The following is a 22,954-nucleotide window of genomic DNA, read 5'->3' on the forward strand; positions in this document are numbered from 1 at the left end:
CAACCTTCTCTGATTTGAGAAACCCCCTCCTTTAAAGCTACGTAGAGAGCTTTTTTCTGACCTGATCTTCCTGCACTGGCATTTCAATCTTTAATCCTGTTGTTGCTTTTTCCCAGTCTTCTAATATTCAAAATGTGAGAATCCACAATGCTTTTTCTTCTACTTAGGACTTTTCTCGATGAAACAAAATCCTGACTCCTCATCATTTTTTTTTTGTAATGCCCTAACTCTGTTAGGGGTCATGGGTTTTAACTAAAAAAAGATGTGGTTTGCACGCATGGATTCAAAATCACAAGGTTTATTCTAGGTGCTCCTGTCCTGTGCAGAGTAGAAAATTAAACTAAACAGCAGTCTGTGGAACATCCTAATATCATTACCATCAAATCATGTCATCAGTCCTTGAAGCAATCAGACAAACACTTAAAAATGTAACAATACCTCTAAGTCAATTTACCCAATTAACTGTCGCCAGTTCTTCCATCATACCTAAGTACTTGTCTTTAGCATTTTGTAAGCTTAAGATTCTTGTTTGTGATTGGACTATGTCACTTTCAAATTTAACAAGGAACTCAATGGTATTATGACCACTATTTCCTTTACTATGATGTTTTAATTAACACCGCTTCATTACACAATATTCTCTTTATTCTGAGTTGTTTCTACAATGTGTTGCTCCAAGAAACTGTCACAAAAATATTCTACGAGCTCATTCTCTCAACCACTCTAGCCAATTTGATTGTCCCAGTCTATGAAGATTAAAGTATCCCACAATTATTACATTTCCTTTGTTACATCTCCAATAATTTCTTGTTCAATAGACTACCCAGTGGAATAACTACTGTTAGGAGGCCTATAAACCACTACCCTACCTCCAACTCCCCCAGTGTTTTCTGGCTCTTGCTATCCTCAATTTCCACCCATTGTAATTCTACTTAATGATCTTCAGAGGCCAGATACTTTCTTACTAATGTTCTTATGTAATCCCTTCTCCTTTGCCAGATTGGCTGTCTTTCTCAAATATTGTTATATATTTTTATTTTATTGCGGACATAAATTGAAACTAAAATTCAAGCTTTGATCAGTACCACAGTTGTCCTGTCAGCAATGGTTCAGATTTTTACTAATGAGCTATTTAACCTGTAATTCTTTAATTTAGTTAAATGAAATGTGAATTCTGAGCTCCAATTTTTAAGATTGGTATTATATATGGACATTTTGCCATGGCTATAAACCAAACAAAGCAAAATTTAGAAGATTTGCATTAATCTACTTTCCTAAGCACATGTATTTTTTAAATCTATCTAGGCTCTGCCTGTCAGCATATTGGCAGAGCAGTGGATCTGATCCAAGTGAAGAAGGCAGTTACCCAGAACCACTGGTCAGTTTGTGCCGAATGTGCCAAATGTTTGAAAGCACATGATGAAGAGCCTGATGTTTCTCCAAATGTTTGGATGTGCCTGAAATGTGGTTACCAGGTAAGTAACAAAAAGTGCTGCAATATGTATATGAATCTGCAATTTTGTTCTCTTCATAGGGAATTAATTGGTAATTGTAAGTTCAATATATAGGATAACTAAACATGAAATAAGTAATGGTCATTCAGGTTATCAAACCTATTTCTTTTACATACCATTATAACTCTCACTATCATTGACTTGATTTCAAGCTCAGCTCAGCTTAGTTTTGTAAGGTAGCTCTTGATAATTTAAAGCTTAAAGTCTTGAAGTTATACCTTGCTGCTTTTCTTTCAATGATGTTTAACACGCCAGACCATCATGATACTTTGCCAGTGACATTGTCTTCTAACCTGTTCGAGGTTAGATTAATTTATTTGAAGTTCGTTAAATGATGATAATGCTTACTGTGACATAGTTGTAATGGTTTTACTCATTACTTAAGCATTCATTCTGGAGTTTGCTGACTTGAAGCCTGAAATGTACATGCAATTTACTGACCTCAAATTCACCTGAGAAATATCAGGATTCCTTCCATCCCTGTAATGCCATAAGAGGTCTGTTAAAATATTTATTGTTCACACCCTCATAAGCTCACTCTTCATATTAAAATGATATTAAATCTTTTAATTGATAATCTGTTGTATTTTTATTGATTTTTCAGCAGCAAAGTATTTTTACTCAATATTTCTTTAACTTAAAAGTACAATTTTAGAGGTAACTGGTGATTTTGTAGTAGGCCGTCCTTCCTTTCTAGCATACTCCGGTGACATTATCTCAAGTATAGCATTACTGTGAAATTTCCAGCCTGTAATAACGTTCTGTCAGGTCAGACAAGAATTTTGATATGTTCTCCCCAGAGTGGTTCTTGGGTCCATCTAATTCAATTTGAAACTTGTTTTTAAGCAGGATGAGGCGGGCCTCATTTGAAATGGTTTGATCAGTATTAAATTGTTAAGAGCCTAATGTTATCAGTTTAGTTAAATAGTAGCACACACATTTCCTGAATCACAAAAATATTGGTACAAGCAAATCCATGAGACTCGGGTGCATATTTTAAGCTGAGAGCTGGGAGTTCTTCCCAGTGCCTTGATAATTGATTCCATTGCTGTTTGTGAGATGCTGCTATGTACAAATTAGCAGCCACATTTGTCTCCAAATTTCCAATGACTGCACCTTAGAAGTGTTGAATTGGCTCTGACTTTGGGATGACTTGAGATTACAAAAGTCTTTTTTGGGGCCTATTCTGCAGCTATTTTAATGGGTTCAGCATTGTAAACCACTCAAATAGATGTCCCTTAGCATCCAGATTGTGCCTTTCTGGACTTGTATCTAGGTAAGATGTAGAGAAATGCAAGGATTTCATAGAGAACTCAGCTACATCAGCTAATGGAATTTATCTCATGTAGGTAGAGGTGGCAATAGTCTTGTTGATGATGATCTATTCTACTTGTTAATAGCATTAGTCCAAAGAATATACTGTTTCTAACTTAAGTTTTCACTAACTTTCATTATTTAAAGAAGGGATGGAGAAACCAGGTAACTACAGACTTGTCAGTTTAACAGTAGTTGTGGCAAAGTTATTGGAAATTATCAGAGACCATGGCAGAGATTCTCCCAGCCTGCTGTGCTGCTCGGCTCGTTGGCTCTGACGAAGGGTCATCCAGACTCGAAATGTTGGCTCTTTTCTCTCTCCACAGATGCTGTCAAACCTGCTGAGATTTTCTAGCATTTTTTTGTTTTTGTCCCCTTGTGTCCACTTGACTTATTTGCTAACACTTATTCTGTGAGTTAGCTGAGCAGCTGAAATCTTGAGATATAAAAGACTGCTGCAAAATACCATGAGCCTGTTTATCAGGGCCCTCAAATTCCTTGGATGAAGATGAAAGAGATGGAATTTTATTCATGTGCTCCTTGGCAGCCTGCGAAGGTGAAAGCTTCCATGGGGAACTGCTGGAGTGTACTGCTGCTATGAGAGGATGCAGCCTCTGTGCGACACCAGATTTACCACTGATACTGGAAGCTGATTCTGGTTACCAGAAATAACTTGAAATTAAAAACATCCGTATGTCTCTGGGAATAGGTCGCCCAAAAAGCCAGTCCTTCAGAGATGTTGCCTTTGCAATATAGTTGACAGTGGTGGTACTGAAGACTCATGCTTTAGAACTAGCTGTTGCCTCTAACCAAGCTGTTCTGATACAGTGACGACACTGGCATTTACTCAACGATGTGGTACCTTGCTCAAGTATGTCCTATAAAAAGCAGGACAAATTTATTTTGGCCAGTTATCGCCCCATCACTTTACTTTCATTTATCAGGAAAATGATGGAATATGTTATTGACAGTGCCACCAAGTGGCACTTACACAGGGTGGACGCTGTAAGGATGTTTCCCCTTTGTGGGAGGGACCAGAAGTAGGGACACTGTATAAAAATAAGAGATCCCACTTTTAAATGGCGAGTAGAAGAATTTTTTTCTCTTGATGGTTGTAAATCTTTGGAATTCTCTTCCGTGGAGAGCTTGGAGGCAGGGTCAATAAATAATTTTAAGCAGAGGTAGATAGATTCTTGACTAACAAGGGAGTCAAAGGTTTTCGGGGGTAGACAGATATGGAGTTGATGCCACAATCAGCTATTATCTTAGTATAGTGGAGCAAGATTGAGGATCCAAATGGCCTACTCCTAAATCGTATGTTTGTAGATGCACTGCAACTTTCTAAATTCAGGGGATATCAAACTGCTGACAGTGTTGCTAGAGGTAGAAGGCACTACACATCTTACTCACCAGCAACACTCTCTCTGAACTTGTAGCCTGTGGATGCAAAAAACATGAGTTAACTTTGTCTAAGCAGCATTTTAACTTCTTCAGCTACTTTGAATTTCTAATGAGGAAAGTGTTAACTGGTGAACAGATTGAAAAAACATAGAAACAATAAAGAAAGATATTCATTTTCATGAACCCAATAAAGGCACAGTGTTACAATTCCAGTTGGTTTTATAACTGGACGGGAAGATCACTGAATGGAACGCTGGTGGAGGAACAGAGTCACAGGATCGCTAATTAGTTAAAACAATAAGAAAATAATAATGAAACATGAAAAACTTTGATTATAATATAATACCCCTTCACTCCTCCCTTTGCTTCACAAATATACACAGCATTTAAAGTTAACATGGGTTACAAGTATATTTTGGACTCAGTGACAGAAAGTACTATAAACACATAGACCGGTTGTGGTAAGACACACACTCCACTCTGAATCTGAGTGAATTTCCATAGATTTCTCCTTGGAATTCTCCCAGATGACCCTTGTACCGTGAGCCACCTTATCTGATTGAACTCGGGCTTCCACACGAGTGATTCTAAATTCTGCTTTCAAAAAGATACACTTTGAAGTCTTCTTTAAAACAATGCTTTCTCTCTGAGGTGTCCATCAAGGATTTACTTACAGGTTTTACATTTCCCCTTCAGGATTTCTTTGTCTTAACTGTTGCACAAATTCTTCACAATTGCTTTAACTATCGATTCCCAGAATTTATTAAGATGGCACCAAACTTAATTTGCCCCTGACATCTGCTTTCCCACTTTAAATTGGGTTACTGCAGCTGTCTTTTTAACTCAGAATACCGTATCTCCTTTTTCCCTGAATTCTCCTGAACAGCACTTTGCTCAACTTCTTGATCTTTCTTTTCCTAAGACATTCCCAATTCCCTGGTTGTCTGGACTGTATCTTTTTCTTTGGGATGTCTACCTCTTTGCAGCTCCCTCATCCTGTCCAGCTTTCTTCTGGCAGAGTTGAAAGATGTCCACTCCCCGGCATCCTATCTTCAACTGCAAATTAATTAGGCTAAAAACTAAACTCAAAAGCCTTCCAACCATAAAAGGCCCCCTGGTTGCTAAGCAACAACCCCATGCTTCTGCTAACTTGTATTTACTCTTCATGCCATACCCTCTAAGCACAATAGAATAATTGAATTGAAGCCAAAACCCCCACACATACAAATATATTTGTGTAGCATGAATCTAACTCAAGGTTTACCTTTCATTACACTGAAACAGTAAATTAAGCCCACTTTACCTTATTTCTAATATTAACCAATACAATATCCCTTAAAATTATGTTTTGTTTTCCGAACAACAGAGACATGTTGTCCATCTCCAACTGCCAGACTAGAATGAAAAGCTAATTCTTGTCATTGATTCCTGGCATTACCAGGTTGTGTTCACTGTTTTCTTGTGCAGGAGAAATACAGCACTAGCTGTTGTCCTGATTAAGATCAGAAACAGCATAATCTGTCTATATCTCTTTGTAGCCTCCTTATGTCCACTTCACAACTTACTTTCCTACCCATCTTTGTGTCATCAGTGGAATTGGCAACAATCCCATCCATTTTCTCATATTCTAATTTTCCTTCCTTATTAATATTTTATCAACATTTTTTGTTTCTTATATTTTATTCAATCTCCTGACCTTCACCTGTCTTTGTTCAATTATATGCTTTTTCTGTAAATTTGAGACTCTGACTATCATCTGGTGGCTCTGACATTCATCAGTATGAACTGCTTCGAAAGGTTAGTCATGGCATGAATCAGTTCTGGCCTCCCAGATTGCTTGGATCCATTACAGTTTGCCTCTCGCCACAACAGCAAATACCATCTCCCTGGCTCATACTCAACCCTGGAACACCTAGATAACAAAGACACCTATGTCAGATTCCTATTTATTGACTACAGCTCAGCCTTCAATACCATTTTTCCTACAAAACCCATCTTCAAACTCCATGGCCTGGGGCTCGGCTCCTCCCTCTGCGACTGGATCCTAGACTTCCTAACCCACAGACCACAATCGGTAAGGATAGGCAACAAAGCCTCCTCCACGATCATCCTCAACACTGGTGCCGCATAAGGCTGCGTCCTCAACCCTTTACCATATTCCTTATGCAGCTATGACTGTGTGGCCAAATTTCCCTCCAGCTCGATTTCAAGTTTGCTGCTGACACCACCGTAGTGGGTCAGATCTCAAACAATGACGAGACAGAGTACAGGAATGAGATAAAGAATCTGGTGAACTGGTGCGACGACAATAATCTTTCCCTCAATGTCAACAAAATGAAGGAGATAGTCATTGACTTCAGGAAGCGTAATGGAGGACATGCCCCTGTCTACATCAATGGGAACGAAGTAGAAATGGTTGAGGGCTTCAGGTTTTTAGGTGGCCAGATCACCAACAACCTGTCCTGGTTCCTCCATGCTGACGCTATAGTTAAGAAAGCCCACCAACTTTCTCAGACGATTAAGAAAATTAAGATTAAGAAAATTTGGTATGTCTGCTATGACTCTCACCAACATTTACAGATACAGTTCTGCAGTGAGGACTTAGGTTAATAAGGAGAAACTGTTTCTGGTGGCTGAAGGGTTAGTACCCTGTCAGTACAGATTGACGATAATTAACGAAGAACCAGAGGGTAGCAGATTTGTAGACACAGCAAAACCAAACCTATAATTCTTCTGGTGGAACAGCATCTGCATCACGTCCCAAGTACAGACAACATTGGTGGCCTTTAACAAGAGTATCGATCTTGACAAACTGCATTTTAAATGCATTCTCAAAGGTAGATGGAAATGACAGCAGTGATTCAGTTGGTGGCACTGTTGCCTCTGAGTCAGGCAGTTCTGGCTTCATGTCCCATTCCAGAGCTTAAGCACAAAAGTAAAGGCTGATCGAGTGTAGTACTGAGGGAATGCTGCAGTGCCAGAAATGCATCATTTCAGATGAAATGCAGATTCAACTAGTGATCAGGTTGTTATGATCTGCATGGTGGAACTATAAACCAAAATAAGCAGATTTATTCAAATTATTGTTACAGAAGAAATTACCAGCAAGATTTCACTTTTTGCAGCTTTTACTTGACCATGAATCAGAATCAAGGGAAATTAAATATGAATGAAATGGTTAATTTTACTTTAAGATGTTGATACAACAAAGATACATCTTACAGGACCACAAGCACCTGCATCATTCCCACACAAATGTGGCACGATGCAGCTGCACAGTTCTGCAGTGCTGTTTTTTTTTAATTCACGCAGGGTAGATTAAGAGCCCTTTAACAATAGTTTTCACTTTTGAGTTAGACGGGTACAATTGTCATGAGCAATATACACTTCTATGAATCCTGTCTTTCTCGGGTCACGACAGTCCTGATTGTAAAGCTTTTCAGAGTTCCATTACAACCAACCAAGTAGTAACTTCGTGGTTTGGTCACTTCTGGGAAAACACCCAGCTCTTTGATGTCTACCAGCTATTCACACAGCTTTCAAGGTTTTAGACCTCTTAAGTCAGTTTGCACATTGCCTCCAAGAGCTCCTGTCTCCTTTTTCAGCCAAACAGAACAACTGATCTCTTGAGACTGATTTGTTTCCTCTTTGTCTCTGTCTGCTTTTTGTATCTACATCTGGGCCTTCATCTTGCAGCTCTTCTGCTTGTAGCTCTCCTTAGTGTCTGTAGCTCTCCTTATGAAGTCTACCAGCTACATGGCTTCTTCCTTAATTTCCTTACTGCTGGTACTATTTGTCAGGTCACATGGACCAGCATTTCTAATTCAAGAAAATTACAATTGATGCAAACTCTTAAAACAATTACAGATTATTCAGACACTTTAGAGAAATGACAAAGCTTTCTTACTCTATTACATTGAATCAAAGATTTATCATAAGGTAAGAATATCAAATTCCGTTTTGGTTGTTACCTTACTGACCAACTTTTTACATCATTTTTTCTATCTTAATTCTTTCCTCCTTTTAGCCTTCCCTGCCTGCAACCCACTGCTGTCAACACCTTGTAGTCATGAAAAGTAGCAGACAAGATTCCCATAAATCAGCATAATACTGCGTTGGTGGGCCAGAGAATGTAAGAATACAACAGAAAGGGCTTGCATGACTAGACATTTTCTAACATTAAGATACTAATGTCAAGGAAAAATACAATTCAAAAACTGGGCAAGTTTTATGTTTCCTTGAGCGAATCTAAGTTCCCAAATATCTGCTAAGTGGCAGATAAAATGCTTGTTTCAGCTCCAACCGTGTGTGAACAGACATTTTCCTTGCTGAAATACAATTAATTTTGCTACAAATCCCAGTTAACTGATCAGCATCGCAGCTCCACAACTTTCCACAAGTTTGATGTCATTGTAAAGAATGGCAACCAACTGCATTAAATGAACATAGAAAATGCTGGAAATACACAGCAGATCTGGCAACATCTGTGGAAAAGGGGAAACAAAAGTTTTAATTTTTTTGGCTAACACAGCCTAAAACCTTTTCACAATTACTGCCAGATCTGTGTACTTCCAGCATTCACAGTATTTTGCTTTTGGATCAATTGCATTGTTCACATTAAGCCATAAGGATGTGAAAATGGGATAATGTTTGGTTTAATTATTGTCATGTATTGTTATGATGATATAGTTATCACAGTAAAGGTTTTGTTTATTTGTACCAAAATTTCTTTATTTTAATTGTTAATTTCTTTAGCATTTATGCTCCCCACCCTCCCCCCATACAATTTCCAAATCCATCTGTGGCCCTTTGGCTGAGAAGCCTTTGTGATGCACTAAAGAGCACTACTTGACTATTATGCTTGCTACCACTCGTTGTTCTTTATGAATTAATTATCTTCCCTGATAGTCATCTGAAAACACGAACCTTTGCTCACCTAGCAAAGCCATTAAACTACTCCTGACACTGCAAAGCATAAGTTTACAGAGGCGCCATTCACATCCACAGCCACCTTCTTCCATTTAGGTTTTGCTGCTACATGTGATAGCCAATTGTGCATTTCCAACAATGGAATTCTTTTGATTTGATTTGATTTATTATTGTCACATGTATTAACATACAGTGGAAAGTATTGCTTCTTGCGCGCTATACAGACGAAGCACACCATTCATAGAGAAGGAAACGAGAGAGTGCAGAATGTAGTGTTACAGTCATAGCTAGGGTGTAGAGAAAGATCAACTTAATGCAAGGTAAGTCCATTCAGAAGTCTGATGGCAGCAGGGAAGAAGCTGTTCCTGAGTTGGTTGGCACGTGACCTCAGACTTTTGTATCTTTTTCCCGACGGGGGAAGGTGGAAGAGAGAATGTCCGGGGTGCATGGGGTCCTTAATAATGCTGGCTGCTTTGCCGAGGCAGCGGGAAGTGTAGACAGTCAATGGATGGGAGGCTGGTTTGTGTGATGGATTGGGCTACATTCACAACCTTTTGTTCCTTCTTTCACTCCCTTGAATTTATGCCAGCAGCAATTCCAGATAGTCTCTGAAAAATTAGCCCTTCCTTTTCCCTCTTTTTCATTTCAGTTATTTCAGTCCTGCATGTAGGGGTTTTTTCAGAGGCTAAGTGTTGAGCTCAACTTTAGCTAGTACAAAAACCTGTGACCACAGTATCCTGGTGAAAGATGTTCTTTATTGACCAACGCATGCTGAGAGAGGAGCTGGGCAGTCCAACACTTCTCTGAAGTTATATCATGGTGGCATTACAATTATACATCTTCCAAAAGACATTTTACCCACCCTCTGGCTCATCATGAACCAATCATCATTAGTACAGGTCAATCATCATTAGTAAACATCATATACCTTGACCAATTACAGATATTCTCTGACAGCATGGGAACAATAAGTTCTAGTGGTTTCTGCCTGACTTTCCCGTGGTCACCTATTGCCTGTTCCAGACTCTCTTATCTAGTTGAAGCCTCTGCCTATTCATTGAGCTGTCCGGAACCACTAGCTTGTCCTTGCTCAATGAATGTCTTTTTCACTGAGCTGTCTGGTATACATGCTGATGAGAGTTATGCTTCTATGGGTGTATTGTTATAAGGAATGTGATTCGTTTCACTAGCTTATTTCCCATGATGCCTTAGGACCCTGTGCCACCAGCCAAGATGTATGCCTGTTCAACAATATACTTTCAAAAATACATGTTTAAATCATCTAACTGTGGTTATATGTGCTTCTATGCAGACAGTACCTCTGTAATATATATATAAGGCGGCCTGCAATTCTTATCCTAAGCTTATCCACTCTGTCCCAATAGTCTTTATTAGCATTTTAAATCCCAGGGTATTTCAAATTCCTCTAACACTGCTGCTGTGCCATATTACTCAAGGAGCACTTTAAATAGAGAAGTTTTGTCCTGGATTCTCTCCTTTTATGAATGTTTTGTCAGGCTTTCCTGCTGGTGAGCTGAACTCAGACTTTGTGACTAATTCAGTGCCACTAAATTGCAGAAGCCCCATCCAGTGCCTACTTCGCCAGTAGTATTTAAATGTTTTGGTCTTTAGGAGCAACATTTAAAGGGACATTCGTCTGCAGCTAATTGTACTATGTGGATAGTCAAGAGAATGGCCAGCTTTCAAATAGCTTCTTTTTCACATTTTAGAATATAGTTAAAGTTAATTGTAGTTCTTTCACTTTTATTTAATATGTCACTAAATTTCTTCTTTAAGTAAGTAATGAAGATTCTATAAATCTTAATTAGACTCAGTAATCTTCAGCCGAACTCTGTAAAATAACAAACCTTAAATGAAAGTATAAAGTGGGGAGAAACCTTTAATACTCAAATTTATCTTTTTATTGAGATTAACAAACAGGAATATAGGATTCTATCTTGAGAAAATATTCAGACAACACTTTAAAGTTTTTGCAAACACACCTAAATTGATTGTGAATGACTGACTTAATAAAAATTTTCATAACTGACTTTTGTATTTCAAAAGCTATTTATTTTGGAGCATTTTGCTCATATCTTTCACTGTGGTGTTGCATTGAGTTGTGTAGTCAGTTATATTTCAATATGAGGTATAAAGAAATCCTATTGTAACTTATTTTTGACTACGTTAGTGTGTTTGCATCATAAAAGGTGCAGCTCTAAGCTCCCTTTCCTTCAAAGTTCTTGAATGAAATTTCTCCCAAATCCATGCCCATCTTTCTTCGAAAGTCCTGTTTGAATTGGTTTTCTGCCTGGACCATTGCACTGAATCATCCTTCGTCCAAGTCACATCGCTTGTGAATGTAACTGGGATGCATTATCCATCCTCATCCTCAACCTCTCTGCAGCATTTGATACATCATCCATAGAATGCACCTACAAAACCTCTATTCCATTGTCCAGTTCGACGGAATTAGCCTTACTTAGTTCCATTCTTAGCTGTCCAATGGTAGTTGGAGCATCTCTAACAATAACTTCTCCTTCAACAACTGTACTGGAATTTCTGGCATCCTTAAGGATCCATCTTAAGCTTCCTTTCTATATGTTTTGCCTATCTCATCCAAAGTGTACGTATGCTGACAATACCCCATTGTCCATCTCTGGACCCCTTTACTATTGCTCTGATCTTGAATTATTTGGGTGAGCTGCAAGTTCCAAATAAGAAACTAGATATTCTCGCCGGAATTCTACGGACCCTCCAGCCACAGGAATCAGAGCGGGTGAGGGGCAGACAATGGGAAGGCCCGTTGACCTCGGGCGGGATTTTACGGCTTCGGGACGAGCAAGGCTGTAAAATCCCGCCCTCTGTGTCAGATGATTTACCTCCTGAATTCCCAAGGTATTATAGATTAATAAGTCAGTTGGTGTGAATGGACCAGTGAAGGACCAATTTATCCTGACCCTCTGTTTTCATTCAGTCAGCCAATCTTCAATCCAATCTAATACTCAGTCTCCTGCGATCTCACCTTCTGCATCAGTCTTATGCGGCACCTTGTCAAACGCCTCCTTGAAGTCTAGATGTACCACAAGCTGAAAATGCTCTCTCACGAGTTCAAGTGAAAGTTTGCCCTGTCCACTATTCTGCTTCATTGAGTTATGGTGACAACACTAATGTCTGAGACGAGTACCTGAGGAGACTGTCACAATTTTAATTAACTAGAACATAGAACAGTACAGCACAGAACAGGCCCTTCGGCCCACGATGTTGTGCCGAGCTTTATCTGAAACCAAGATCAAGCTATCCCACTCCCTATCATCCTGGTGTGCTCCATGTGCCTATCCAATAACCGCTTAAATGTTTCTAAAGTGTCTGACTCCACTATCACTGCAGGCAGTCCATTCCACACCCCAACCACTCTCTGCGTAAAGAACCTACCTCTGATATCCGTCCTGTATCTCCCACCACGAACCCTATAGTTATGCCCCCTTGTAATAGCTCCATCCACCCGAGGAAATAGTCTTTGAACGTTCACTCTATCTATCCCCTTCATCATTTTATACACCTCTATTAAGTCTCCCCTCAGCCTCCTCCGCTCCAGAGAGAACAGCCCTAGCTCCCTCAACCTTTCCTCATATGACCTACCCTCCAAACCAGGCAGCATCCTGGTAAATCTCCTCTGCACTCTTTCCAGCGCTTCCACATCCTTCTTATAGTGAGGTTTGAGTAACATTATAGTTGAAGCCATTCTAACATGCAGTTTGAGTAACATTATAGTTGAAGCCATTCTAACATGCATATATAGCAGTAGTCCATAAAATTAGAGAGGGAAAGCTCGATAACAGTTTTCTTCTTGTGCACAAAGGGTACATCTGTACATTAACATAACATCAGTTCTGAAGAAAATGCTCTTTGTGGAGGAAAAGGCTAAGCATCTTGGGAGTGCCAGACAGTAAGCAACACCGAAACTGGAAACTTGGTTGTTCCTCTGGCAGCCGCAGGGTTTCCCAAGCTTTTCCTGTTCAAATGATTGACCATTCCATCTTTTCCTTTAGAACTAAATTTGGAATGATTTACCAGATGTGGCTATTGAGGCTATGACTTGATTTGAAAGGAAATTGGATAACTATGCATTATGTCTCTTGGCGTTTAGGGTTGCAATCAAAACTCTCAAGATCAGCATTCTTTGAAGCATTTTCAGACTACTCGCTTGGACCCACACTGTATTGTGATCAGTTTGGACACATGGACTGTCTGGTAAGGCAGTACAAGTAATAATGTTATAAGTGCAATTCATTCATTATCACAATTTGAAACATAATTTTAATGTAAGGTTGTAAAATTAATGAGTTTACATAATGCCCTTTCTTTTCCCTGCTTGTCTAATTGCTCTCTTGGTCTCTTCTTGCTGAAGCTGGTAATTCATGGTAGATCATAGAATCATAGAAACCCTACAGTGCAGAAACAGGCCATTCGGCCCATCGAGTCTGCACCGACCACAATCCCACCCAGGCCCTACCACCATATCCCTACACATTTACCTGCTAATCCCTCTAACCTACACATCTCAGGACACTAAGGGGCAATTTTAGCATGGCCAATCAACCTAACCTGCACATCTTTGGACTGTGGGAGGAAACCGGAGCACCCGGAGGAAACCCACGCAGACACGAGGAGAATGTGCAAACTCCACACAGACAGTGACCCAAGCCGGGAATTGAACCCAGGTCCCTGGAGCTGTGAAGCAGCAGTGCTAACCACTGTGCTACCGAGCCGCGATATAGGTCTTGGAGCAGTTTGAGTAACATTATAGTTGAAGCCATTCTAACATGCATATATAGCAGTAGTCCATAAAATTAGAGAGGGAAAGCTCGATAACAGTTTTCTTCTTGTGCACAAAGGGTACATCTGTACATTAACATAACATCAGTTCTGAAGAAAATGCTCTTTGTGGAGGAAAAGGCTAAGCATCTTGGGAGTGCCAGACAGTAAGCAACACCGAAACTGGAAACTTGGTTGTTCCTCTGGCATTCGCAGGGTTTCCCAAGCTTTTCCTGTTCAAATGATTGACCATTCCATCTTTTCCTTTAGAACTAAATTTGGAATGATTTACCAGATGTGGCTATTGAGGCTATGACTTGATTTGAAAGGAAATTGGATAACTATTTGGGAAGGAAGAATGTAAAAAGATATATGGAAAGTGTAGCATAATGGAACTACTGTGAATAGTTATATTTGAAGAACACCAGTACAAAGAACCAGATAGTTTTCATAAACTGCTCAGTGAATTGTTGCAATAGGCAATTTACCTTGTGAAGAATCTGACCTGGTGTCCTACAGTTTTATGTACATCTTCTAAAGTTTTTTGCCTCTTAGAATTTTTATTTTAAGTTGTTTTTTTTGCTTACAGTTGAAAGCCAAATATGTATCACAGAATCGTTATCATAGAATCCCTACTGTGCAGAAGGAGGCCATTTGGCCCATTAAGTCTGCACCAACAACAATCCCATCCATTTCCTATCCCTGTAACCCGGCATTTTTATATTGCCAGTCCTCCTGACAGAGACAATATAGCATGGCCAATTAACCTAACCTGCACAACTTTGGAGTGTGGGATGAAACCGGAGCACCTGGAGGAAACCCACACACATACGGGGAGAATGTGTAAACTCTACACAGACTGTGACCTGAGGGCAGAATTGAACCTTGGTCCTTGGCGCTGTGAGGGAAGAAACCAGAGCAGCCAGAGGAAACCCATACCGACACGGGGAGAACGTGCAAACTCCGCACGGACAGTGACCCAAGGCCGAAATTGAATCCAGGTCCCTAGCACTGTGAAGCAGCGGTGCTAACCACTTTGCCATCGTGTCACCCTGTTGCTGCCACAGGGACCTGGGTTCAATTTCGGCTTTGGGCCACTGTCCGTGCGGAGTTTGCACGTTCTCCCCGTGTCTGCATGGGTTTCCTCTGGCTGCTCTGGTTTCCTCCCACAGTCCAAAGATGTATGGGTTAGGTGGGTTGGCCATGCTAAATTGCCCCTTAGTGTCAGGAGGTAAATACGTGGGGCTATGGGGATAGGGCTTGGGTGAGATTGTTGGTGCAGGCTCAATGGGCTGAATGATAACCTTCTGTACTATAGGCATTCTACGACAATCTCCTCTTGGCCACCTTCTGTCTAATGAGAACAGTCCCAACCTCTCCGATCTATTTTCATAACTTAAGTTCTCATCCCTGGAATCATCCTTGCAAACCTCTTCTGCACTCTCTCAAATGCATTCACATCCTTCCTCTAGTGTGGCATCCAGAACTGTATATCATATTCCAACTGAGATCTAACTCGTGTCTTGTATAAATTCAGCATGATCATCTTGCTCTTGTACTCTGTGCCCCAATTAATAAAGCCCAGAATATCATGCTTTCTTAACTGTTCTCTCCACCTGTCTTGACACCTTCAATAATCTCTGCGCATATACATACAGGTCCTTCTGCTCCTGCATCTCTTTAAAGAAAATGCCCCTTATTTTATATTGTCTCTCCATGTTCTTCCTGCCAAAATACATCACCTCATATTTATCTGCATTGAACTTCATCCGCCATCCATCTGCCCACTCCACCAACTTGTCTGTGTCCTTTAGAGTTCTGCATTGTCCTCCTCACAGTTTACAAACTTCCAAGTTTTGTGTCATCTTCAAATTTTAAAATTGTACCCTGCACGCCAAGATCTAAATCATTAATATATATCAGAAAAAGGATCTCAAAATTGACCCCTGGGGAACACCACTTCAAACCTTCCTTCAGCCCAAAATATATCCATTGACCATTGCTATCTGCTTCCTATTATTCAGCCAATTTTGTACCCACGTTGCTGCTGTCCTTTTTATTCCATGAGCTATAACTTTTCTCACCAGTCTGTTGACAGGCACTAAATCACATGCCTTCTACAAGTCAGCAGCATTACTCTCCTGATTCTTTTTGTTACCTCCTCACAAAACTCCAGCAAGTTAGTTATACCCAATTACCCCTTTAGAAATCTATGCCAGCTTTTCCTAATCGACCGACATTTTTTCCATCTAACTACTAGTTCTATTCCGAATAATTGTTTCCAGAAGCTTGCCCACCACTGATATTAAACTGACTGGCCTATTATTATGGATTCCAAAGCAGAATACTGGGGATGCTGAAAATCCAGAATAAAAACAGAAAATGCTGGAATTACTTAGCAAATCTGGCAGCATCTGTGGGGAGAGGAACAGAGTTAATGTTTCAGGTTGTCAACCTTTCAACAGAACTGGGAAAAGTTATAAATGTAATAGGTTTTAAGGAGTGGGTGGAAAAAAAAAGATTTGGGACTTGAACCACTGTAAATTGCTTGCTCTCATTTTCACACAGCTCGTCAAACATCCACTACTGGATGAACAGAAATTTCCTCTGACTGTATATTCAGAAGAACAAACTATTATCTTTGATCTCTGCTGCAAACTCTGTTTCCTAGCTACTATCTCTATCCTTCTCCTTATTCGTGGTCTTGATACGCAACTTTCCACAACCCTTTGCCCCTCTTTGACCCTGAGCTCAGCTTCCCACTCTATCATGAAGACAACCAACTTCCAGCTCTGTAACATTGTCTTTCTGCTCCTTTGCCTCACCACATCCATCCTTTTTTATCTATAAACTTGATTATTCAAATGTTTTCCTGGCCAACCTCCCATCTTCCACCCTATATAAACTTAAGCTCATCAAAATCTGCTGTGAGTATTCTAACCTCCAAATCCTGTGCACCCATCACCCATGGGCTCTCTGACCTACTGGCAATACTTTGATGTTGTATACTCATCCTTGTTTTCAATTCCCTCCATGGTCTTGCTGCTCTCTCTCTACCCTCCAGATATCTATGGACTTCCAGCTCTTGAGCATCCTCAATTTTAATCACCGTACCATTGAATGCCATACATTCAACTTGCTAAACCCTAAGCTCTGAAATTCCCTCCCTAAACCTCTTGGGCCCTTTACCTCTCTTTCCCTACTGCTTTTGGTCATCTGTTCAAATCACTCTTTATGTTGCTCTTTATTTTATGATGGAGCCGTATAAAACATTCATTAGGCCACAGCTAGAGCACTGTGTGCAGTTCTGGTCACCACACTTTGGAAAGGATATGATTGCACTAGAAAGGGTGCAGAGGAGGTTCAACAGGATGTTGCTTGGGCTTGAGCGTTTGTTATGAAACGTCCCCAGCTGAGTAGGTTTTTCCTTAGAGCAGAGAAGGCTGAGGGGAAACGATTGAGGTGTACAAAATTATGAGGGACTTGGATAGGAAGAAACTTTTCCTCTTAATAGAGGGGTCAATAACCAGGGGGCATAGATTTAAGGTAATGAACGAGTGGGAATGGAGGGATACAAAAGAATGGTCTAGTTTGGACCAGGGAGCGGCACGGGCTTGGAGGGCCGAAGAGCCTGTTCCTGTGCTGTATTGTTCTTTGTTCTTTGTAAGGGGATTTGAGGAAAACCCTTTTCACCCAGAGGATGGTGGGAATCTGGATCTCACTGCCTGAAGGGTGATAGAGGCAGGAACCTTCACAACATTTAGGAAGCATTTAGATGAGCACTTGAAATGCCATAGCATGCAAGGCTGCGGACTAAGTGCTGGAAAATGTGATTAGAATAGGTAGCTGTTTGATGGCTGGAGCAGACATGATGGGCCAAAGGGTTGTAAAACTCTGACTCTGAGATGGAAGATAGGAGATTTTTAATGGAATGTTAAGTGTTGAATGGAACGTTAGAGTTCCAATGAAGCTCAACATAAGCGCGGGCAACTGTATCTCATCTTCCAATTCGGTGTATGATTTTCTGGACTCAACATTGTGTTCAGCAATTTCAGACCGTAATCTTTGCCTTGATTCTGTTTCCTTTGTTTTTGCAGGTTTTGGTTTTAACTCATTTTTCTCTTGTGCTAGCTGTTCAGCATTCTGAAATTCTCACCCTCTCTAAACTTGCCTTTTGGTTCTGTACTTGTCCCATTATCACTATCTTTGATAATGCACCACGGATCCTCTTGTCATTTAATTGCAACTGTCATTCTTCGCTGTTCTTTATATCTGTACAATCTTCTGACCTGCCACTTATCTTTGCAGAATTATATGCTTTTTCTTTCAAGTTGATGCTATCTTTTCTGAGCATTCTGAAATAGCTCCTTAAATGCCTGCCACCTATCCCTTAACCTAATTTCCTAGTTCACTTCAGCCCTGTCTCATGTTCCCATAATTGTCCTTATTTACGTTTTTAAAAACTTGTCTTGGATCCACTCCTCTCTCCCTTCAACTGAATGTGCAATTCAGTCGTATTAAGATCGCTGCTATCTTGGGCTACCTTTGCTATGATGTCATTAATTAATCCTGTCTCATTGCACGTTACCAGATCTAGTACAGCCTGCTCTCTGGTTGGTGCTGGGATGCACTGCTGTCAGAAATTGCCTGAATTTATCATCCAGGCTACCTTTGCCATCTGATTTATCCACTCTTTACGTAGATTAGAGTTACCCGTGATTATTGCTTTGCTTTTATCACAAGACCCCATTATTTCAATGTGTACCCTATCCTCTAGTGTGGTTACTATTAGGGGGCTTATAAACCGCTTCAACAAGTGACTTCTTATCTTTACCATTTCTCATCTCTACCCAAACTGATTCTGCATCTTGACCTCTAGAACCAAGATCCTCTCTCTCTGTTGTATCAATGTCATTAACAGAACTATTCCTCCACATTTTCTTGGCTTCCTGTCCTTCCTAACTGTCATGTACCCTTGAATATTCAGGTCCTAGTTTTTGTTATCCTACAGCCATGTCTCTTTAATGGCTCTCAGATCATACATGTTTATTTCTATTTATGCTGTCAATTCATGTTTTTTTATGAATGCTATGTACGTTCAGATACAGAGGGTTTAATTTTTCTTTTTCCTATTTTTGTAACCTCTGTAATATATTTGTAGCCTCTAGCCTTATCTGTTGGGTCTGTGCACTCTGTCCCTTTCATCTCTCTTGTTTAAAATCCTCTCTTTAAAACTTAATATGTTTCCAACTTTTCCTAGTTCTAATGAGAAGGTGGTTTTTAGCTCGTCCAATGTCTTAACTATCTCATTCACTGATTTTGGCAGCATCTTTTTCCTTGGTAAGTACAGATCCAAAATTATCATGTAGTACTTAATCCAGACTCTCTGCTTGTGTAAATCCCCTATTTTTTAAATGCCTGTGGAAGACCATTGGATTCTCTTTCATTTTGGCGGACAGTCTCTTTACATTCTCTGTTTTTGCTACTCTTATTCATTTTTTAAATTCCCCTATAAACTTTGTATATTCAGCCTGATTCTCACCTGAATTATCACCCTGACATCTGTCATTTGCACCTTTTTGCTGCCCTTTTGCTCTGTGTCTCTTTCATCATCTAGGGAGGTCTGACTTTGTTTGTTCTACCTTCCATGGGAATATACTTTGATTGTACCTGAAGCATCTCTTCTCTTCCTTGTTGAACTGGAAACCTATCAATGTAGAAAATTCTTCTGAACATGTTTTCAAAATTGTGCCCCCATCTGTCCTTTGGGGACCATCCAGGTTATATTATGATAATTAAAGTCGCCCTGAGGGCGCCACGGTGGCACAGTGATTAGCAGTGTTGCCGCACAGCGCCAGGGACCCGGTTCGATTCCCAGCTTGGGTCACTGTCTGTGCAGAGTCTGCATGTTCCCCCTGTGTCTGTGTGAGTTTCCTCCAGGTGTTCCAGTTTCCTCTCTCAGTCCGAAAGTCGTACTGGTTAGGTGCATTGGCCCTCAGTATAGCCAAAGAGGCGCCAGAGTGTGGCGACTAGGGGATTTTCACAATAACTTCATTGCAGTGTTAATGTGTGCCTACTTGTGACACTAATAAATAAACTTTGATAATTATTCTGTATTAAGAGATGTTTAATTCAGATTGTGTTTCATCCATTGTGATTTTTGATATGAAAGCCAAAAATAAACTAAAAGACTGTACTTTTAAAATAAATACTGTACAGAATTTATTCTTCAGCATTGTTTCTTTTAAATCTTTGAAATTCACAGGTGCTATGAGTGTGATGAGGAATTGATACCATGCAATAAAAAGGTTCTTGCTCATTTGCTGGATTTTCTGCAAAAACATGCTACTAAGACCCATTCAGGTAAAGCTTTTTGCATGTATCACATTCAATACACTGAACTTTAAGGATAATAAATTATTGTTCCACTGGAGCAAGCAGAGAGGGAGTGATTTGAGGCAGGAGTGCTGGTGAGAGATTTATTCATTTATTTATTTAGTCAGTTAGTGTGGTTTTTTTGGCTTTCACTTTTGTAGTAGTATTTTAAGTTTAAAGTGAAAACCGGAAGTGGGCTGCTAAGGAGTCTGGGAAGGGTTTTTTAAGCGCGCAAAGTATAAAAGGTAGGCTGCAGTATACAGCGGACAGCGTCGGGAGCGGGCAGCGGAGAGTGTGGGAAGCAGAGTGTGAGCTATAAGGGCTTTGGCTCACAGGGCTTCGGGGGACAGGGCGAGCAGGGGTGAGTTTTTTTCATTCTTGTTTACTTTTCTGTGTGCCTTGGTATAAAGGGGCAAATATGAGTGTGAAGCCACTGTGTTGTTCCCAGTGTAGGATGTGGGAGGTCCTGGAGGCATCTGGCCTCCCGGACATCCACATCTGTGAGGGGTGTGTTGAGCTGCGGTTCCTGAGGGGCCGTGTTAAGGAGCTGGAAGTGCAGCTCGAGGATCTTAGGCTGTCAAGGGAGAATGAGGAGGTGATAGACAAGAGCTATCATCAGGTGGTCACACCAGGGCCACGGGTGGAGGCCAAGTGGGTGACGGCCAGGAAGGGTAAAGCTCGGGTGATTGAGAGCACCCCGGGGGATGTGCCCCTACACAACAAGTACTCCTGCCTGAGTACTACTGGGGGGGACAGCCCGCCTGGGGGAAGCAGCAGTGGCCATGTCTCTGGAGTGGAGTCCAGCCCTGTAACTCAGAGGGCTAAGGAAAAGGGGAGGAAGGCAGTGTTAATCGGGGACTCGATGGTAAGGGGGTCAGACAGGCGTTTTTGCGGACGCAGGCGGGAGTCTCGGATGGTGGTCTGCCTCCCTGGGGCCGGGATCCAGGATGTCGCTGGTCGACTCCCAGAAATCCTGAGGGGGGAGGGAGAGGAGCCAGAGGTAGCGGTGCATATTGGTACCGCTGATGTGGGAAGGAAGGGGGAAGGGGTCATGAAAAGAGAGTATAGGGAATTAAGGAGACAGCTGAGAAGGAGGAAAGCAAAGGTAGTAATCTCAGGATTGCTGCCTGTGCCACAGGAGGGTGAGGGCAGGAATGGAGTGAGGTGGAGGATGAATGTGTGGCTCAGGGGGCAGGGATTCAGGTTCCTGGATCATTGGGACCTCTTTAGGGGCAGGTGTGACCTGTACACAAAAAACGGGTGCACTTGAATCCCAGGGGGACCAATATCCTGGCAGGAAGGTTGGCTAAGGCTACTGGGGAGAGTTTAAACTAGATAGGTTGGGGGGAGGGGATCGAGACGAGGTGACTGGGAGCGAGGAAGTTAGCTCGCAAACAGAGAAGGGTTATAGATGGTGCAAGAGGGAGGATGGACGGGGGGATAGAGAAGGGGAGAGCTCAGACCAAAGGATTAAGATGTGTTTACTTTAATGCCAGGAGTATAGTGAATAAAGGGGATGAGCTCAGAGCGTGGATTGATGCCTGGAAATGTGATGCGGTGGCCATTACGGAGACTTGGATGTCTCAGGGACAGGACTGGATACTACAGGTGCCGGGATTCAGATGTTTCAGGAAGGACAGGGAGGGAGGCAAGAGAGGGGGTGGAGTGGCACTGCTGATCAGGGATAGTGTCACAGCTGTAGAGAAGGTGTATGCTGTGGAGGGATTGTCCACAGAGTCTCTGTGGGTGGAAGTTCGGAGTGGGAAGGGGTCGATCACTTTGCTGGGAGTTTTCTATAGGCCGCCCAATAGTGACAGGGAGGTGGAGGAGCAGATAGGGAAACAGATCCTGGAGAGTTGCAATAGTAGCAGAGTTGTTGTGATGGGAGACTTTAATTTCCCAAACGTAGATTGGAATATCCCTAGGGTAAGGGGATTGGATGGGGAGTAGTTCGTTAGGTGTGTTCAGGAGGGTTTCCTGACACAGCATGTGGACAAGCTTACAAGAGGAGAGGCTGTACTTGATCTGATACTGACCAATGAGCCTGGACAGGTGTCAGATCTCTGTGGGCGAGCATCTTGGGGATAGCGATCATAACTCTATCTCCTTTATGCTTGCATTGGAAAAAGAAAGGATCAGGCAAGCTAGGAAAGCGTTTATATGGAGTATGGGGAAATATGAAGACATAAAGCAGCAAATTAGTGGAGTAAATTGGAAGGAGGTATTCTCGGGGAAATGTACTGAAGAGAGGTGGCAGTTTTTCAAGGAATGTCTGTCTAGGGTTCTACAGGACAATGTTCCGAGCAGACAGGGAGGAGTTGATAGGTTAAAGGAACCGTGGTGCACGAAAGCTGTGCGGGACCTAGTCGAGAAGAAAAGGAAAGCGTACAAAAGGTTCAGAGAGCTTGGCGAAGATAGGGATCTAGATGAGTATACGGCTTGTAGGAAGGGACTAAAGAAGGAAATTGGGAGAGCCAGAAGGGGTCATGAGAAGGCCTTGGCGAGTAGAATTAAGGAAAACCCTAAGGCGTTCTATAAATATGTGAAGCGTAAAAGGATGAGATGTGAAGGAATAGGGCCTATAAAAGGTGAAGGCGGGAAAA

General features: G+C 41.3%; 1 protein-coding gene across 9 annotated transcripts in view; it reads left to right on the top strand.

The window, feature by feature from the left end:
* Positions 1 to 22,954, top strand: part of usp45 (ubiquitin specific peptidase 45) — a 161,280-nt gene that overhangs the window by 9,272 nt on the left and 129,054 nt on the right. For all 9 annotated transcript variants that reach the window (XM_078212618.1, XM_078212616.1, XM_078212617.1 and 6 more), the window contains 3 exons: positions 1,306 to 1,475; positions 13,309 to 13,412; positions 20,242 to 20,339. In XM_078212618.1, the coding sequence (XP_078068744.1) occupies positions 1,306 to 1,475; positions 13,309 to 13,412; positions 20,242 to 20,339 (372 nt within the window). The remainder of the gene's footprint in view (positions 1 to 1,305; positions 1,476 to 13,308; positions 13,413 to 20,241; positions 20,340 to 22,954) is intronic.

The sequence above is a fragment of the Mustelus asterias genome, chromosome 5, assembly GCF_964213995.1.
Source record: "Mustelus asterias chromosome 5, sMusAst1.hap1.1, whole genome shotgun sequence".
Classification (NCBI taxonomy): domain Eukaryota; kingdom Metazoa; phylum Chordata; class Chondrichthyes; order Carcharhiniformes; family Triakidae; genus Mustelus; species Mustelus asterias.